The 16564-nt window shown below is 41.3% G+C and overlaps 1 protein-coding gene across 1 annotated transcript in view; it reads right to left on the bottom strand.

The window, feature by feature from the left end:
- Positions 1 to 15222, bottom strand: part of LOC109406132 (ATP-dependent DNA helicase Q5) — a 31316-nt gene extending 16094 nt beyond the window's left edge. Inside the window, exons 1-3 of the mRNA XM_029862560.2 lie at positions 14099 to 15222; positions 1652 to 2301; positions 422 to 1480 (exon numbers count right to left, since the gene is read on the bottom strand). Coding sequence (XP_029718420.2) covers positions 422 to 1480; positions 1652 to 2301; positions 14099 to 14909 — 2520 coding nt within the window. The 5' untranslated portion in view covers positions 14910 to 15222. The remainder of the gene's footprint in view (positions 1 to 421; positions 1481 to 1651; positions 2302 to 14098) is intronic.
- Positions 15223 to 16564: the final 1342 nt, after the last annotated feature.

The following is a 16564-nucleotide window of genomic DNA, read 5'->3' as shown; positions in this document are numbered from 1 at the left end:
CTCGAGGCATCGAAGAAGACTGATGGAAGATGAGAAGAAGCAGAATGCTTTTATACCCCAAGGAAAAATCCAAAATTCTGCTTGCACGTGATTGGTCAGTGAAAAGATGGGTCAACAATTTTCAATTTTTCAATAGTTTATGATTGAAAATAGTAACTTTCAAGTATTGTAGAAAATTGTTGTGCAGTTTTCCTATCGTTTCGAGCTATAATCCGAAAAATCCATCGATTACTTTTTGAGTTATTAACGTTTGAAATCTTTCATAATTTCGTTACATGCTCGATTTCTGGTTTTTGCAAAGTGTACCCCGGTATAGAAAATAAAGACGTAGTCCTACGTCAAAAAAAAACATAAGAGTATAGATTTGCAGGTCCTAAGACCCCATTAAATATTGTAGCGAAACCCCCAAACAAATACTTACATGCTTCACTATGGATCTCCTGTACAGGCTCGCTACCGTATTGGTGGTAAATGCTTCATACTCCATTTCAGTAGCCACTTCTTCAAAATCCTTGTACACCAGTTCATGCTCCGGTGGATCAGAATTTTTGCATGCTTCGACGTTTTTCTTAAGTAGATCGGCCAGCATGGTGAGGTTGCCCTCGCGGGACGCAATCGTCAGTCCGTTCACCTTGACCGTGGTTTGCAGTGCGAATTTAACCCGACTGATGGAAGCCGATTTGTGCATTTCCAATTCCTTTGCCGCCGATGCCTTTCTCAAGGCAAATTGCTTTTGAATGAGCAGTTCGGATTCTCGTTTGGCGCGTTCCTCGCGTAAGCCACCTTCATCTTCCGCTTGTTCCGCCATGTATGCATCTTCGAATCCCTTTCGACCGCCTTCGTACAAATCGGAACAATCGTCGTCGAAGCCCACAATGGTTTTCAGTTTACCTGACACCGACAGCTTCTGGAAAGTTTCGATAGCCTTCTCCACTTTTTTCGGATTACTGCAAACGTCGCACATTTTGTTGCAGTCAGGCGGATCATCACCAAAGAAATCGGAAAAGAGCCTATGCCGACAATTTGCCGACTCGCAGTATTGGACGATTTTCTCAAAATTCTTCACAGCCAGTTTTGCTTTTTCCTCTTTTGCCGAGCCCTTGGTCTTTTGTAGATCTTGCTGGAGAAGAAAGTCAATCGATTTGCACTGATCTCGGCAATGGTAGACGCGGCAAAAGGATTTCTTTCCATCGCGGCCTGCCCGACCGGACTCCTGGTAGTACGATGCCACACTCTGCGGAATGTCCCAGTGGATGACGAATCGGACGGAACCCTTATCTACACCCATACCGAAGCTGATGGTGGCCGAAATGGCTGCGTATTTACCGTCCATCCAATCCTCCTGAACGGCTACGCGCTCCGACTGCTTCAAACCAGCGTGATAGGCGGCTGTTTTTAGACCGAGTTTGGTGAGGCTGCTAGCTACTCGTTCCGTTGTTTCGCGGGTGCGGCAATAAATAATTCCACATGCTTTTTTACTCTGGAATTGAAAGAGAACATGAAGCACGTGTTAATGGCAATGCTTAACAAATGCTCGACAAATCGTCTTGTTTTGGGGTTTCTCGTGGAAGCGTGCGCAATTCATAACATTAGTAAACAAACACTCGATTGAAAATTACAGTCCATTGCAAACAAAACAATCAACACTCACCGGTTTGACGTCCTTATCGTCCTTGTCCAGGATGCTTTCGATGTAGTCCCGTAAATGGATGTAGTCGTCCTGAATCGAGTTTTTAAACACCACATCGTAGTAGAGATTCTTCCGGAAGCAGGGAGTTTTGAACTTCGCTATCGGCTCCTTGAGCCTCAAGTTTTTGAAGATATCGTCGACAACTTTCTTGGAGGCGGTGGCGGTCAAGGCAACCCACGGGATCGACGGATACTCGGACCGTAGGTGGCCAAGCTTGAGATAATCCGGTCGGAAGTCGTGACCCCACTCGCTGACGCAATGCGCCTCGTCGACGACGACATAGGCCACCTTCTTGTGCTTGACTAGCATCTTCATGAGTTCCTTAAAAGTAGACGTGTTGGCCTGTTCCGGCGTGATGTACAGGAAGCGTATGTCGGTGCGGATGCTTTTCAGATCGTTCAGAACGCGATCCCGGTCCTTGTTGCTCATTTTGGAATTGATGGAATCGGCAGGTATTTTCAGTTTGGCCAGCGTATCGAGTTGATCCTTAATCAGGGCCAGAAGCGGGGAGAACACTATTGTTACCTTGTTGTCCTGCATCACGCCCGGGAGCTGGAAACATAGTGATTTTCCAGATCCTGTTGGCATCGATACATATACATCTCGGGTTCCTATAAGAGTAAAGAAAATGTGGAAAATTATATCGGTTGTATTTGATCTGAACGGAACTATTGGAACAATGAGACTGGGACTGGGAGACCTGTCTCCCATATTTATCCCATGCTATCTATAAACTACGAGTACCCTCAATGTAGATGCCAGTAGCCGCTCGTTCTCCAATAGCCTCTCGCGAGCTTAGAAATGAAGGTCATTTGCAAAACTACCATTTTTTTACGAATATACACAATATTCATGCCGAATGTTATCCAGGTGAAGAGGACTGAACATAGGCCATATTTATGGCAATAAACGTCCTTTTTATGACTACTGACGGTACGAGACACTGAAGACGACCGTATTGTAATACAGTTGAGGTCAAACTACGTATCTGTGATAGAATGCAAACACTAAACTAGAATTAAAAGAAACAGTATTTAATTAGATATTATTTTATTTAAAGTATTCCACTAACACACTCAGGTCCATCATTATAAAAAATAACAGATTCATAAGATATAAACTAAAAAATATGATTCATAAGATTTAAACTATGCAAAACGATGAGTCGATAAGGAGGGGTCTGTATCATTTGGCATAAGGCCGTTTGGCATAAGGTCACTTGGCATAAAGCCATTTGACATAACGGTCATTTGACATAATGGACACTTTGAGTAATAAAGAAGAATGCATTTCGATTATGCCAAACGACCTTATGCCAAATGACTTTATGCCAAATGACTTTATGCTCTACTAACTGGTGCTTACAAGTTCCTACCTCATGCTTACACGGGTCAAGCGATGACAAAGACCGAACTGATTCAACGACAACGATTTTTAGCGTGAAACAATGGACAAGAATTGGAAAGTGGAATGTATTAAGCCTAACCCAGCATGGTAAACTAGCACAAGTAGCCAATGAGGTATGTCTTAAGCCTGGAGCACATAGCGTCCGTTCCGTCGAGGTTTGCGTTTTTTTGACAGTTTTCCCATGGGAAATGTGTCAAACTACTGTCACGCACACGCAAACGTATGCATTGTGTGGGGCACTTTAGGTATGAAGCTTGAGATCCTACGACTGAACGAAGTCTGTTCTGCTATAGTTGGTTTCCTGCTCAGCGCTTACGCCCTTGCTGCGCTCATAAAATGTGAACCTATGAATGAGAGGATAATTGTAGTCAGATTCAGAACACGGGTTCGAAACCTTACTATGATCCAATGTTACGCGCCAACCGATTGCTGCCGAAATGCAAGACAAACAGAACTTTTACAGTTAACCGAATGCTGTCGTGGATAAGATTTCAAAATGTGATATCGAGATCCTCATGGACGACTTCAACGTGGAGGTTGGTTCCGACAACTCGGATGTCATGGGACGGAGTCAGCGCTATTCGGCTCTCGAGAAGGAAGTAAAACGCTCATGTAGGCGGGACAAAAGAGCGTGGGCGGACTCCCTAGTCGACGAAGGCGAGAAATCCGCAAGCACCGGTGATATCCGTCTCCTCTACGATGCTTCACGTCTCCTTAGTGGGACTAAGATGAATGCTGCGATGCCCGTGAAAGACACATCTGGACAGCTATTGACCGACACGGCTGATCCGCCAAGGGTTCGACACTTTACCCGTGTCAACACGGAAGCTCCATCTTTGCAGGAGATAGAACAGCCCATCGTAGCATGAAATATAACAAAAAAAAAGGTATTACATTTCACCGGATCAACATGGATTCTTCCCCAGACGATCCACCTCACATTGTGTTCGGTGCATGGAGAAAGGATTTCAAATTGATACGATGTACACGTGTAGCTTAACCCTTTCCTTCCCACGACTTTGAACGACTATATCTATGCCAAAAAAGCGTTTCCGAAAAAAGTGGTAGAACAAAAGTTGTTGCAAATTGGCTAAATTTTTCGAAATCAATGAAAAAAATTTTGGTTGTAAATCAATAGGTTTTTGATTGTTTATCAATAGTTCAACTATTGAAACAAGTAGGTAGTAGTTGGGTTAACCTTATGAGGTTATAACCATATTCAAAAAAATATTGCATCATATTCATCTAATTCCGTTTGTCCGGAGTTCGTCGAAAATTGATGGTGCTCTAGAGCAACCATGGGAAGTAGAGGGTTAAGGCGGCTTTCGATCGGGTAAATCATCCAGCACTATTGTTCTTGCAGTTGAAAATCGGAATTTTTGACACGCGAAAATCGATTTTTCTCCTATACCGTGTGTCGGACGTACGTCGGGCACAGTGCGCTGGACAGAGGGCCAGGTCCGCTGTCCAGCGCACTACGTCCGACGTTAGGTTTTACGTATGGATTTTGAGAAAATTCGATTGTCGGGTGTGGGGAAACTTCGGGTTTCAACCGCGACGACAATATTGAATAAACTGGAACACTTGGGTGCTTCATCTAGATTCGTTCAATGGCTGAAGTCATATCTGGTTGATCGACGTTTGAACGTGAGGATTGGTGCTTATATCTCTGATTCTTTCACAAACCCCTCAGGAGTACCGCAAGGAAGTAATCTGAGACAGCTGCTCTTTGCAATATTTTTCAATGACTTTTCAATTGCTTCGTTTTACCTGAAGGTTGTAGGCTAATTTATGCTGACGACCTTAGGATATTCATAGCTGTGAGATCAATTGCTGACTGCAGAGAACTTCAGCGGATAGTGGATATGTTTGTGGATTAGTGCAAACGCAACTCTTTGCCCATCAGTGTACGGAAATGTATGGTTATCTCATTTAGCAGAAAAGTACACCCGTGAACATGGAACTACACGATGAAAGGCGAAACGCTACAGAGGGTGAACACTGTAAAGGACTTAGGGTTCGGCCAGAGTGGACGCGTCACGCGACGCGACGCGGCGCGGCGCGTCTTTGACGCGGTTTTCAAAGCGGCTTGATAGCCACAGTGAACGCGCTTCAATGCGGCACCGCGTGCTTTGGTGCTTGCCTTGATACTTGCTGTCAATGAGCCATTTTACGAAGCAACAACAATGTTGATGATGATATTGGTTTTCACGGGTTATTGGACGCTACCTCCTGTCAAAATTCATTCATAAAATCGGCTCGTAAAATGGACTATGGGCCTTTTCATTTGACGTCTAAAATCAGCTGATTTTGGGGGCCTTTGACAGTTCTCCTATGAAAATGACAGTTCAGTGTTTGCGCCTTTGTTCGGCAGTTGTAAACAGTGGCATAGAGGTAGGTAACGACGTTCAAAAGTATGCGTGCATTTTTTGTCAGGGGGATGACGAAAGGCCAGAATCATCTACCCAGCATTCAACTCAACATGGCGTCCAATGTTTTTGTTTTGATTGCTTAATTCATGGAAAAAATGCGCTGGAAACATCGACACTGCTTCGCTGCTACATATAATATCGTGCAAAGTGATAAGGAAAGAGAAACAATCATCAAAAACAACGATTTCGTTTGAAATATGTAATTTCTGAAATAAGCACTAGCAACACACGAGCCACACACCCGAAAATCAGGAGCAAGTTAGGGTAAACCGACCAGAAAGTGGGTACCAAAACGCGCCGTACCAAAAATGATGTTGGGTGGAGCGGCGATGTACCGAGTTTGACAGCCGTGTCACCCCACTGTTTTTTGTAGATGTTGTTGTGAAACTGTGAGGAAAACATTTGCACTCTCACCCCGGACGTTAGTTTTATTATTATTTACCCGTTTTACCCAATTCGATTAGCGCCAGTCACACGGTGCATATATTGATCAATAGTTGGCCGTTTTATGGATGCATTGAATGTATAATATTATTCAAAAATAGATTGACATCAATCATTCAACTTTTCCCCTATCTTCCGTTTGATCAACCACACAGCAATATTTCCCCGCCATAGCGCATTTTTCTTCAATTTTCTCTACAATATTTCCCCACCTTCAAAATTGTTACATCAATCCTCTCGAAGATTGTTCAAACCATGGGTCAAATTATTCCATGGATCAATTGATTGGTTCAATATTTCCCCTCCAGATCAACCTATCATTCTTTCAATGCAGCAGCGCGTGAACGAGAGCATCATCATTGCAGAGCATTCTGCCGTGTTGCCGTATTTTTTAAAATTTAAATAAACAGCTACTAAAATATATTATACAAAAAAAACTGATTTCAGATATAATAAATCATCGAACAAAAAAAAAACAATTATGCAGAAGTAATGTAGTAAATTTATCCAAAGTTTATGTAAAGTAATTTATGCAGAGGTAAATGTAATAAACCCAACGATTACAATGCATTAGTGATAATAAACAGTTCACAACATTTTTTGTGTAATCTTATAACTCTGTTCGTGTCCCACCGAACTTTGCTAAAAATTACTGGTGCACTGGCGGTCTCTAACACCAGTTAATTAATAATTTGCACATTATGGTGGTAACATGCTTAGCTGCGTTACCTATAAATTAGAAATACCCCCTTTTGACAAATAACACCCTTCAGTAGTAATTTTGTGTAATGTCGAAATATAAAGGTAATTCAGCAAGACGGCACTGAAGGTGTTTCGAGTCCCATCCCATGGGCTATCCAAAAACTTTTCGTAATAAAAAAATATGTAAAATGTTTGATTATGTAAAAATGGTAAAGCTTAGTAGAATAATTAATGTGAATAGAAAATTCATTAAAAAAACATAAATAAAAATGTGACAGAAATGCATTGTATACATTATCTTCCGCATTATTGGCATTGGGATCGGTAGGACTGAAAATCAACCGCACACCCACCGACGACGCATTGGTTCAATAAAAGGCTTTGCTTTGCTAGCTGTGCACGTATGAGGTGCCGGCCAGAGTGGACGCGTCACGCGGCGCGGCGCGGTGTAAAGGCTCCCCCAAACCGACGCGACTCTTTTCCAGCGACACGACTTTTGTCGCTATGATTTTGTCGTGAAATCGCTGCGCACTGATTTGAAGGGGACCTTCCACACTGCGACGACGTCGTCGCAGGCGACAAGCGACAGTGCAGCGATTTTTGTACTTGTCGCCGGTGTGTCGCGGCGCTGGTCGCTGCATGCACAGTTTTCGTCGCTGTCGCGGGGCGACTAAGTTTTGTTTGTGACTAGTTTTCGCGTTGGTGTAGATGGTTGATGCGACGCATTTATCTTTGTAGTCGTTGAGACAAATCGCGGCGATAAAAAATCGTGTCGCCGGAAAAGTCGCCTTGGTTTGGGGGAGCCTTAATGCGGCATTTGACAGGTCGCGCGTCGACGCGCGGCAGAACTCCGTTCATTGGAATACAAGGAAAACAATCATAACATGCCAGAGTGCGCGCGGAACGATGTGAAGCGGAAAGCGTTTAGCCGCGCGACGCACGACAAAACAGTGCATGCACTGTTTTTGATGCGGAAGTCACGCGGTTCGCGCGGAGAATTTTGTATTTTTGTGTGGATTTCGCTCGGGATTTCGTCCGTTTTTACCAAACCATGACGTTAATTTTACGAAATTGTTTTCAAATGTATTCAAATGTGAATATAAAAAAATATTAACATAAATAATACCACATGTTTATTATACGGTGGCGTCTCGTAACCTCACTTTTCACCTGTTATGCGAAACAAAATCAGTAATTTCTTCAAATTTATGACTAAAGACTTAACGGAAATAATCGAAATCTCTGTCATTCTACACCCATTACAAGCAGAGCTTTCACATTAGCCCTACCCATGTTACATGCACAAAAAGGGTTGATACCCTCTCGTTTATTTTACTATCTCAAAGTATTCTACTAGGGTGTAAGCTTAAAAAATAGTTTCAAAATGAAAATACACTATTTTTGAGTTAACAAACTTGTTCCATTGCCTTGCTGTTTAAAAATAAACCATGGGGCGCCATTTTTTAAGTATACAACCCTGTGGTAACTCTGACTACAAGCTCACTTGTTCATAAAATTTCAAAATTTGTACCTGTAGGACGGGTAGATTTGAGGTTAGGGAATCACCATTGTCCAAAATGTATATCTCTTCTAAATCATTTGAAGTAAATAGCATTTGAGGGTAAATTTAGATAAATGATTTATTTTTAATTTTAGGTTGAGCACAATAATCACATATCTCTTGGAAATTTTTCATCAGATAACATGTACTCATGTGCAAAGGTGACGGAAATTATGAAAACTTTTCAGTTTACTTTACGAACAGATGCGTTGGACCGCGTTCACTCTGGCTATCAAGCCGCGTTGGAAACCGCGTCAAAAACGCGCCGCGTGACGCGTCCACTCTGGCCGCAGCCTGATAAGCATGCACGGATACTTGTTTTTTTCTCTTTATGCATTAACTTCTCTCATACTGCCGGGAGATTTTCTCTCTGCTCGAGCCTCGGCTTGATCTATCTCTCTGGAAAGGGGTAATGTCGAAGATATTGGATTGATAGGGTAATTGTTCCCATCGTTGCGTTAGTACCTATTGTTGCGGTAATGGCAATTGAGCACTTTTTCGACTGAAATGTTACCAAAAGGTATTTTTAATAGATGTATGGTGCTTAAATTATGAGATTGCACCATTTGTTTGCTTAAGATTTGCCCAAAAACCTATTTTAAAAAAATATTTTCATAAATGTGTTTGCTGCTGTGTTCCTATTGTTGCGGTAGTGTTCCTAATGTTGCGGTATCCCATATGATTTCAATGGGATACCGCAACAATAGGAACAAAATACCGCAACATTAGGAACACATACCGCAACATTAGGAACACAATGATCTTTCAGATAAAAACGAATAAAATGCTCATAACAACATCAAAGTGGCAATATTTCGTTATTTTCCCGTAGATTAAGGATGGATTTTATTATTTTCAATTCAATCCATGTAAAAAGTTTGCTTGGGGCGATACAATTGTGGTTTAAACATGAACCCAGCGCTTAACTCCTCCATGATCGGATCAATTACCCTACTTGGTTTGATCCTCGTGATTTCATCAATAATCCTTGAGAAAGAAATAATTGATGGAATGGTGGAATAAAGGAAACAAGAAAGCGCTGCCAAATAAACATTTTCAAGCACAAGTTGCGCATCGTAAATTTTCAATAGATTATTTAGGAATAATGTTTCATATTTAACATTGGTTCATTATGTTTTATATCACATCTTTAATTTCCACTAACGTATATGCGATTTTCTAGTGCCTTTAGTATAAAATGCTAGAAAACTCAGTATATTTTCGACAGCTTTGTTCTCTTCGTCATGGGGTGTTATCTAAAGTCTGATAAACTGAAAGTTGGCGTCACATCTTTGCCAATCAAACTGTTTACAACTAAGCTTCAAGCCATTTGGACGACAAAAAAACTCTAATGGCAAAGAGAGAAGCACTGCCAATGATACACAAAGTCACTCTCAAGGCATATAATTTAATCATCGTTGAGTAATCAATCTAGCTATAGATAAACCTGTTAATAACGAATAAAGCAAAAATTTTCAATTATAGCCGAAACAAACAAATCAATATGGCAATAACCTCTTATCAGCCTTTGTTTTCCAAACCTCTACTGCTTTACATATTTACTATGACATTAGCAAAAATCAAAAATTGTTTGAACCTAACTATTATTTATTTATTTATTTATTTATTTTGAACTTTAAATTTTGTAAGAGGGAAAAGCCCCTTTGAGTGATTTCCAAATTTACATGTTGAAGTTCGAACCTAACCGTTAATACTTATTGTTTAAGCTCCATTTTGTATGAAATATTTTGGTTCACCGGTAGAAGTTCATAACTTGTGTTAGAAATTAAAAAAACATCAACCTTCTCAAGAAATTAGGAAAAATAGCATGATGAATTAGTAAATAGATCCACTATTTACCAATTCATCATACTTATCCGAGAAATTGGGTTCAATAAATAAGAGTTTATGAATGCTTACAAAAAATCGAATGTGGCGTGGTAAATAACCAAAATTATCAAAACATTATTTTTTCATAATCATTAATGGAATTATCGAATGAAATATCGAAATTTGCACTTTTCTAATGATCAAGTCTTTATTTTATTTACAATGCAAAAACGTGACACTTTATTTCTAAAAATTTGCTTCCAAAGCATTCCATAAAATTCAATTGAGCTGGCCACCATGAACGCCGTAAACCACGCGCTGAATGTTGGTGAATTGCTATCTCTTCCTCACTGATGGAATGGTCTTCGCTCAATCTGCTGACTCTTTTACCCTGCTGGATTGATCGAATGAAACAACTTGAGGGGAAAGTTTGACGGACTTGGATGATCTTGATGGTTTGGTCAAACTGGATGATGGCGGTGGTTGGATCAATCTTTCGGAGGGGAAATATTGAAGATATAAACACCAACCTCAATCCTCGCTTTTGCAGGTTGGTCAGTATTTATATCAAGATTCAACATTATCATCCATATTTTCCGCAATAAAAATGCAAGCAATACATTTAGCAATATTTCCATCAAATTGTGTTTCTTGATGAAATTGAAGGAAAGATTGAACCTCTTGGTTGAATCAACTTATTGAAAAGTGTAAATGGCACTATTGGGTAATATTTGCATATGCAATCTGAGTAGCCATTGAATTGGCGTGCATTTTTGTGTGAGGAAAAATTCGCGCTAGGGTTGGTGTGTTGAACTGGAGCAACATTTGAAAAGGGCCCAAGAGGTCTTGTGTCTTTTTTCTAAAACGCTCCGTAGGGCATAACAGCAGCCCGCCCACGCAAATGAACACCGTTATCCGAAAGATCGATGTTTGCTCTATCTGATAACGGTCTTAGTTTTTGTGAATAAGTTGAGGGGAGCTCAGGAGCGACGTGTGAAGTCATTGTTTACCAATGCTTGTATGCCCTTTTCAAATGTTGCTCCAGAAATGTCACTTATCTCTTAACACGGACCTGTCAACTGAAAAGGCCTATTTGATGCGAAGCAAAAGTGTGCGGGTTCAAAACAAAAACAAACCAATTGTTTCATCGTATTTGAACATTAAAGTTGCCGAAATGGATTCAGATGTGTAGTGTCTACCTAATGATTGTGTGCATAGGAAATCTACCTACATGAAATACTATTCATGAAAGTACCTAAATATCTAGGTATGATTCATTATGGCTACCTGAGGTTGTATAAATACGAGTGGTCCTTAGACCACACAGCAGAGACTGCACAAGTCTTGGACTGTTAACATCTTTAATGTTCTTCTTTTGAAGGATATAAAAAGATGATGAATATTTCATGTCTGAAGGCGTTCGAAGATATTTTTTTGGTGAATTCAGAGAGTGCGGTATTCATCCGATCAATCAAAAACGGAATATATTCGGAGAGTATCATCATTTGTATCCAGATCTGGTGGATTTTCCTAAAAAATTTCATGACTACACATGACTACACAGTACCATTGTCCTCATCGCCCGGGTCACCGGACCTTGATACGGGAAGATTCCTCAAAATCTTTCCGTATTTGTCCCGCAGGTTCTTCCTCTTTTTCTTCAAAAAATCTTCTGCAAAACGAATGACGTTAATACTAATTTTGTGTTAGTAAAATGTGATGCTCACCAGATACATTGAATTCTTCGGCAAGCTCCTTTCAACTATTGTCCACCAACACTCTGTTTCGGTATCCCCGAGAAGTTTGATCCCACAACTCTTTCCGTAAAAATACGGACCTGATTAGCTGCTCTATTTCAATTTTTTCCTCTGCCATTAAAATTACAACTTTGAGAATCACCGAGGTAAACAAACAAGAAACGCGCGAATTTCGCATCAAAAACAGTGCATGCACTGTTCCGGCGCGCGCCGCGCGGCAAAACGCATTCCGCTTCGCATCGTTCCGCGCGCACTCTGGCATGCTATGATTGTTTTCCCTGTATTCCAATGAACGGAGTTTTGCCGCGCGTCAAATGCCGCATTGCGCCGCGCCGCGCCGCGTGACGCGTCCACTCTGGCTGGCACCTTAGGCGAACTCCTGGATGCAAAACTACATTTCACCGAGCACTACACGAACAGCCTGTCTAAAGCTAACCGGAATCTGGGGATGATCTTCAAATTCAGCAAGGAATTTAGAGATCCATATTTTCTTAGGTCTCTGTATTACTCATTAGTGAGGTCAATTCTGGAATCAGATGCTGTTATTTGGGCCCCTACTGCGGTGTTTGGGTTAATAGGATTGAAAGCGTTCAGAGAAAATTCATCAGATTCGCTCTGAGAACCTTGCCATGGAACAATCCTGCTGAACTCCCACCATACTCTGACCGCTGTCAGTTAATAAGCTTGGCATCTCTAGGGAAAATGAGGAACATTATGAAGACCATGTTTATGGCCAAGCCGTTGAAAGGTGAAATCGATGCGCCGAACATCCTAGCTCGTGTGAATTTCAATGTTCCTGCAAGAACTCTAAGAAATACGAACTTTCTGCGGCTTGACTATCACCGTACGGATTACGGACAGAATGAGCCGATAATGGTTATGTTGTTCAATGAAAATTACCATTTGTTTGATTTTAATCTTTCGACTAGTACTTTTAAGAACAGACTAATTCGTGTTGGCCCAATTCGATAATGTTAAATGTAGCTTTAGATAGTTGGCGCTTCATGTATAGACTCAATGGAGTCCGATGAAAGTTAGATTCAAACACAAATACAAAAAAAAAATCCTCACGGTATGTACCCAAAGCATCCTCTATAAGTTACACAAGCAATTACGTCAATTTAAGGAGTGTCACCAGAAGCTAGATTTGTAATTCTTTTGGATAATTCGACTCCCTCCTATTATCATTACTACTTATTAGATATTTTTCTGAAACGTTCAAAGCAATTTTCTATATTCTGGTAAAAATATGTTAAGATTATCATCAGGCATTTTTCCGGGACTTCTGGATCTGCATTCGATCCTTTATAAATGTTGGAAAACTGTCTAAAATTTTCGGTGATAAACAAACTGGCTTCTGATTTCAGTTAGTACATTTATAAAGAATTTTTCTAGCTATTTCAGAGAACGTCTTAATGCACTTTTTTTAAGAATCTGGAAACTCCTTCTAGAAATTTTCCAAGATTCACCACTAACGATAATATTCTCGAAGCGTTTCCTTAATTTCAAAATAAAGCCAATTAGGGACTATTGGAAATTTCTCCCCAGCTTCGGCCGCCAACTCCCTTCAAAGATTTATTACAACAAACTCCATGAGTTCTGAAGAAACTTATTCCAGAAATGCAAACATTGGCTCTATATGTAATTGAAATAATGGCTCTACATGATTCTCCAAATTTTTTTTAAAGAACTTTGTATTGATCAAATTCAAACTAGTTTCAATAAAATTCATTACTATCAAGAATTCCCTGATTGACTTCCGAATTCCCTGATAATTCCAGGTTTTTTCAAGGGTAAAGAAAATTCCCTGATAATTCCAGGTTTTTCCAGGTAGTACACACCCTGGGTTCCTTTTCTCGACCTTATGCGATGGATCGTATCTACATTTCGAAGACTGGCAAGCGGAATGGAATGACATGAGAAGTCATCATTTACGGAGAGTGAAGCAGTCAATTGAAACTTGAAAGGATACTGCCTCATTACAGCCACACATTTCCCGATTGCGGACAGGTCGCTCTAGGGCTCTAGGCTGTCATACAACATGGAAGGGCTCCTGTTGCGGATGCAGTGTCCCCAATCTGCCATGTTCACGCAACGGCATAGCATGTACTTTGCGATTGCCCGGAATATGTATATCATGTTTCAGACACGAAGATACTCTATGGTCTATGCCAAAGAAAACTCTTCAATTTTATCGGCTACTTGAGCCTTCGATATCAATATAATATAGCGTTTAGAATTTAATCGAAACACATAAATTAGAAACTTGACTTACGTGTTATGATAGTTTGTATCGCTTCTTTCTGCAGTGTGCTTTTGAAATCGTTATGCCCGAAGTATTGCTTTAATTTCTCCTGCAGAATACCATCGGAGCTGCCTCCTCCTTCCTCTTTTTTCACCTTTTTCTCAAAAATGCTGGCCAGCTTTTTCGGCGGTTGTTCCGGCTCTTTTTCGACCGGTTTCAATTCGGGAGTATTCGGCGGCGAGTGTTCATCCTCTATGTCCGAGTAGTATTCCTGCTTTACTTTAGGACTTATGCTATTCTCTGCTTCCCAACTGTGGTCCAAGGTATGGGATTCACGTTTAACTTTGTCGGTTTCATCTTTCTCGGGCTTCATTTTCATTGATAGGCTTACTTCGGGAGTGGTGCATCTGTTGTCTGTTTCAATACTGTTCTGTGACTCCTTTTTGACCTCTTTTGGATGATCTCCCATAGGGTCATCATCGTCGGGTAACTCACCCGGCTCCGGACTACTACTGCTTAATTTATCATACAAATCGTCATCTTTTTCTTCTTTAATCACAGGTAAATCTTCCTCATCTGGAACGTCCGCCGGCTTGTCGTTAGTATTCTCTTCTCCAGCATCTTCCACCGTTTTCACCTCTTCTTTAGTGGGCTCTTCCTCCTCCTCCTTCGTGATGGACTCATCTTTTCCATCGTCCATCTGATTGCCAGCATCCGATTCGGCCTGAGGTACAGAATCATCATGGTCCGTGCATGCGGAATCTTTTTCACTGGGCTCGGGAGAAGGTTCCTTGGCTAGGTCACTGGCACCGGTACTGTTGCCTTCCTCCGACATTTTCATCAAATTTCCGCCCTGGTGGAGCACCGATTTCTAACACCCTAATGCCGGATCCACACTAGTTGTTGGCCGCGTCACTCGATGTTACCGCAGATCGATGTTCGAAACGATTGTGCCGGGTTGCTAAAACATTTCCGCCGGCAGCAAGTCAGCATAAGAATGGTCCATAAATGAAACAAAACGCCACAAAATTTGGAAATTTATCACGCAGGAAAAAACGCGAAAAACACTCGCGCGATCCGAAAATGTCTCTCGCAACACGAAAGTTTTCACGCACTTTCGTTGTCAAAAATGCCAAACAAAAGATGGCGCGTGGTGCCCAGTGGTTTTGCGGTGCGCGTTTGAAGGGAGAGTATAAATGCAGTTTACGGGAAGCTGGGGCTATGAGACACACACTATTTCTAGATTGAGTTTAAATAAGGGCGAAAGTAACATGAGAGAGTTCTCTTCATCGACCAGGGGGTGGGAAACTCGGCACAAAATGCCCGGCACACTCGCCGGCACGTTTTCGGCACACTCACCGGCACATTTATCACGCTGGTTGTCATCAAACTGGCAACACTTTTTTATGTTTTTTTTTTCTGGGGAAGAAATAAAATGAAGAACGAAAACAACTTTTCTCAATACTTTGAAAAAAAAAATGCAACAAATATGGAATGTTTCTGAAGCTCGAAAGCTGCAATTTCCTTCCTAGCTGTGTCTAATGGGAGGCGTACTTGGAGGCGTAACAAGAATGAGGACCCAAAGGGAACGTTCAAAAATTACGTCCAACATTTAGGGGAGGAGGGGGGGGTCTAGAAAAGTGTGACAGTACGTGTATTGGGTATAGGAAAAGTGCGTGACAGAGGGGGGAGGGGGGGGTCTAGAAATCCCGAAAAACGATGGACGTAATTTTTGAATCTTCCCAAAGCGCTGGATTTCTTAGCTGCAGCCCCGGCTGCAGCATCAAGATCAAGTCTTCCTGATTTTGCTGAAACAAACGCAGCCCCTGGCGCAGCTAGTGGGGGTTTCCTACGGTACTGATATTTATTTCGCGGAGAAAATTTTTGCCAAAAACATGCTGTCAAATACCAGCAAGATCGCAGCAAATCTCCTGTTTTTGAATCGGTTTTTGATTACAATAAAAAGTTGCAAGGGAAGATTCAAAAATTACGTCCATCGTTTTTCGGGTTTTCTAGACCCCCCCTCCCCCCTCTGTCACGCAATTTTCCTATACCCAATACACGTACTGTCCCACTTTTCTAAACCCCCCCCCCTCCCCCAAATGTTGGACGTAATTTTTGGCAACCTTTCGCTTGTTTTGTATTGATCCTGATTCTTGGGGAACGTTCAAAAATTACGTCCAACATTTGGGGGAGGGGGGGCGTCTAGAAAAGTGTGGCAGTACTTGTATTGGGTATAGGAAAATTGCGTGACAGAGGGGGGAGGGGGGTCTAGAAAACCCGAAAAACGATGGACGTAATTTTTGAATCTTCCCTTGCAACTTTTTATTGTAATCAAAAACCGATTCAAAAACAGGAGATTATGCTGCGATCTTGCTGGTATTTGATAGCATGTTTTTGGCAAAAATTTTCTCCGCGAAATAAATATCAGTACCGTAGGATGATGGCAGAATCAGGCAGCAGTGGAACGGGAGAAGCACCGGGAATTCGGAATCA

The sequence above is a fragment of the Aedes albopictus genome, chromosome 3 (genome assembly GCF_035046485.1).
Source record: "Aedes albopictus strain Foshan chromosome 3, AalbF5, whole genome shotgun sequence".
NCBI classification, from domain to species: domain Eukaryota; kingdom Metazoa; phylum Arthropoda; class Insecta; order Diptera; family Culicidae; genus Aedes; species Aedes albopictus.
The sequence above is the reverse complement of the archived record's forward strand: the minus strand, read 5'-3'. Positions and strand labels throughout refer to the sequence as shown.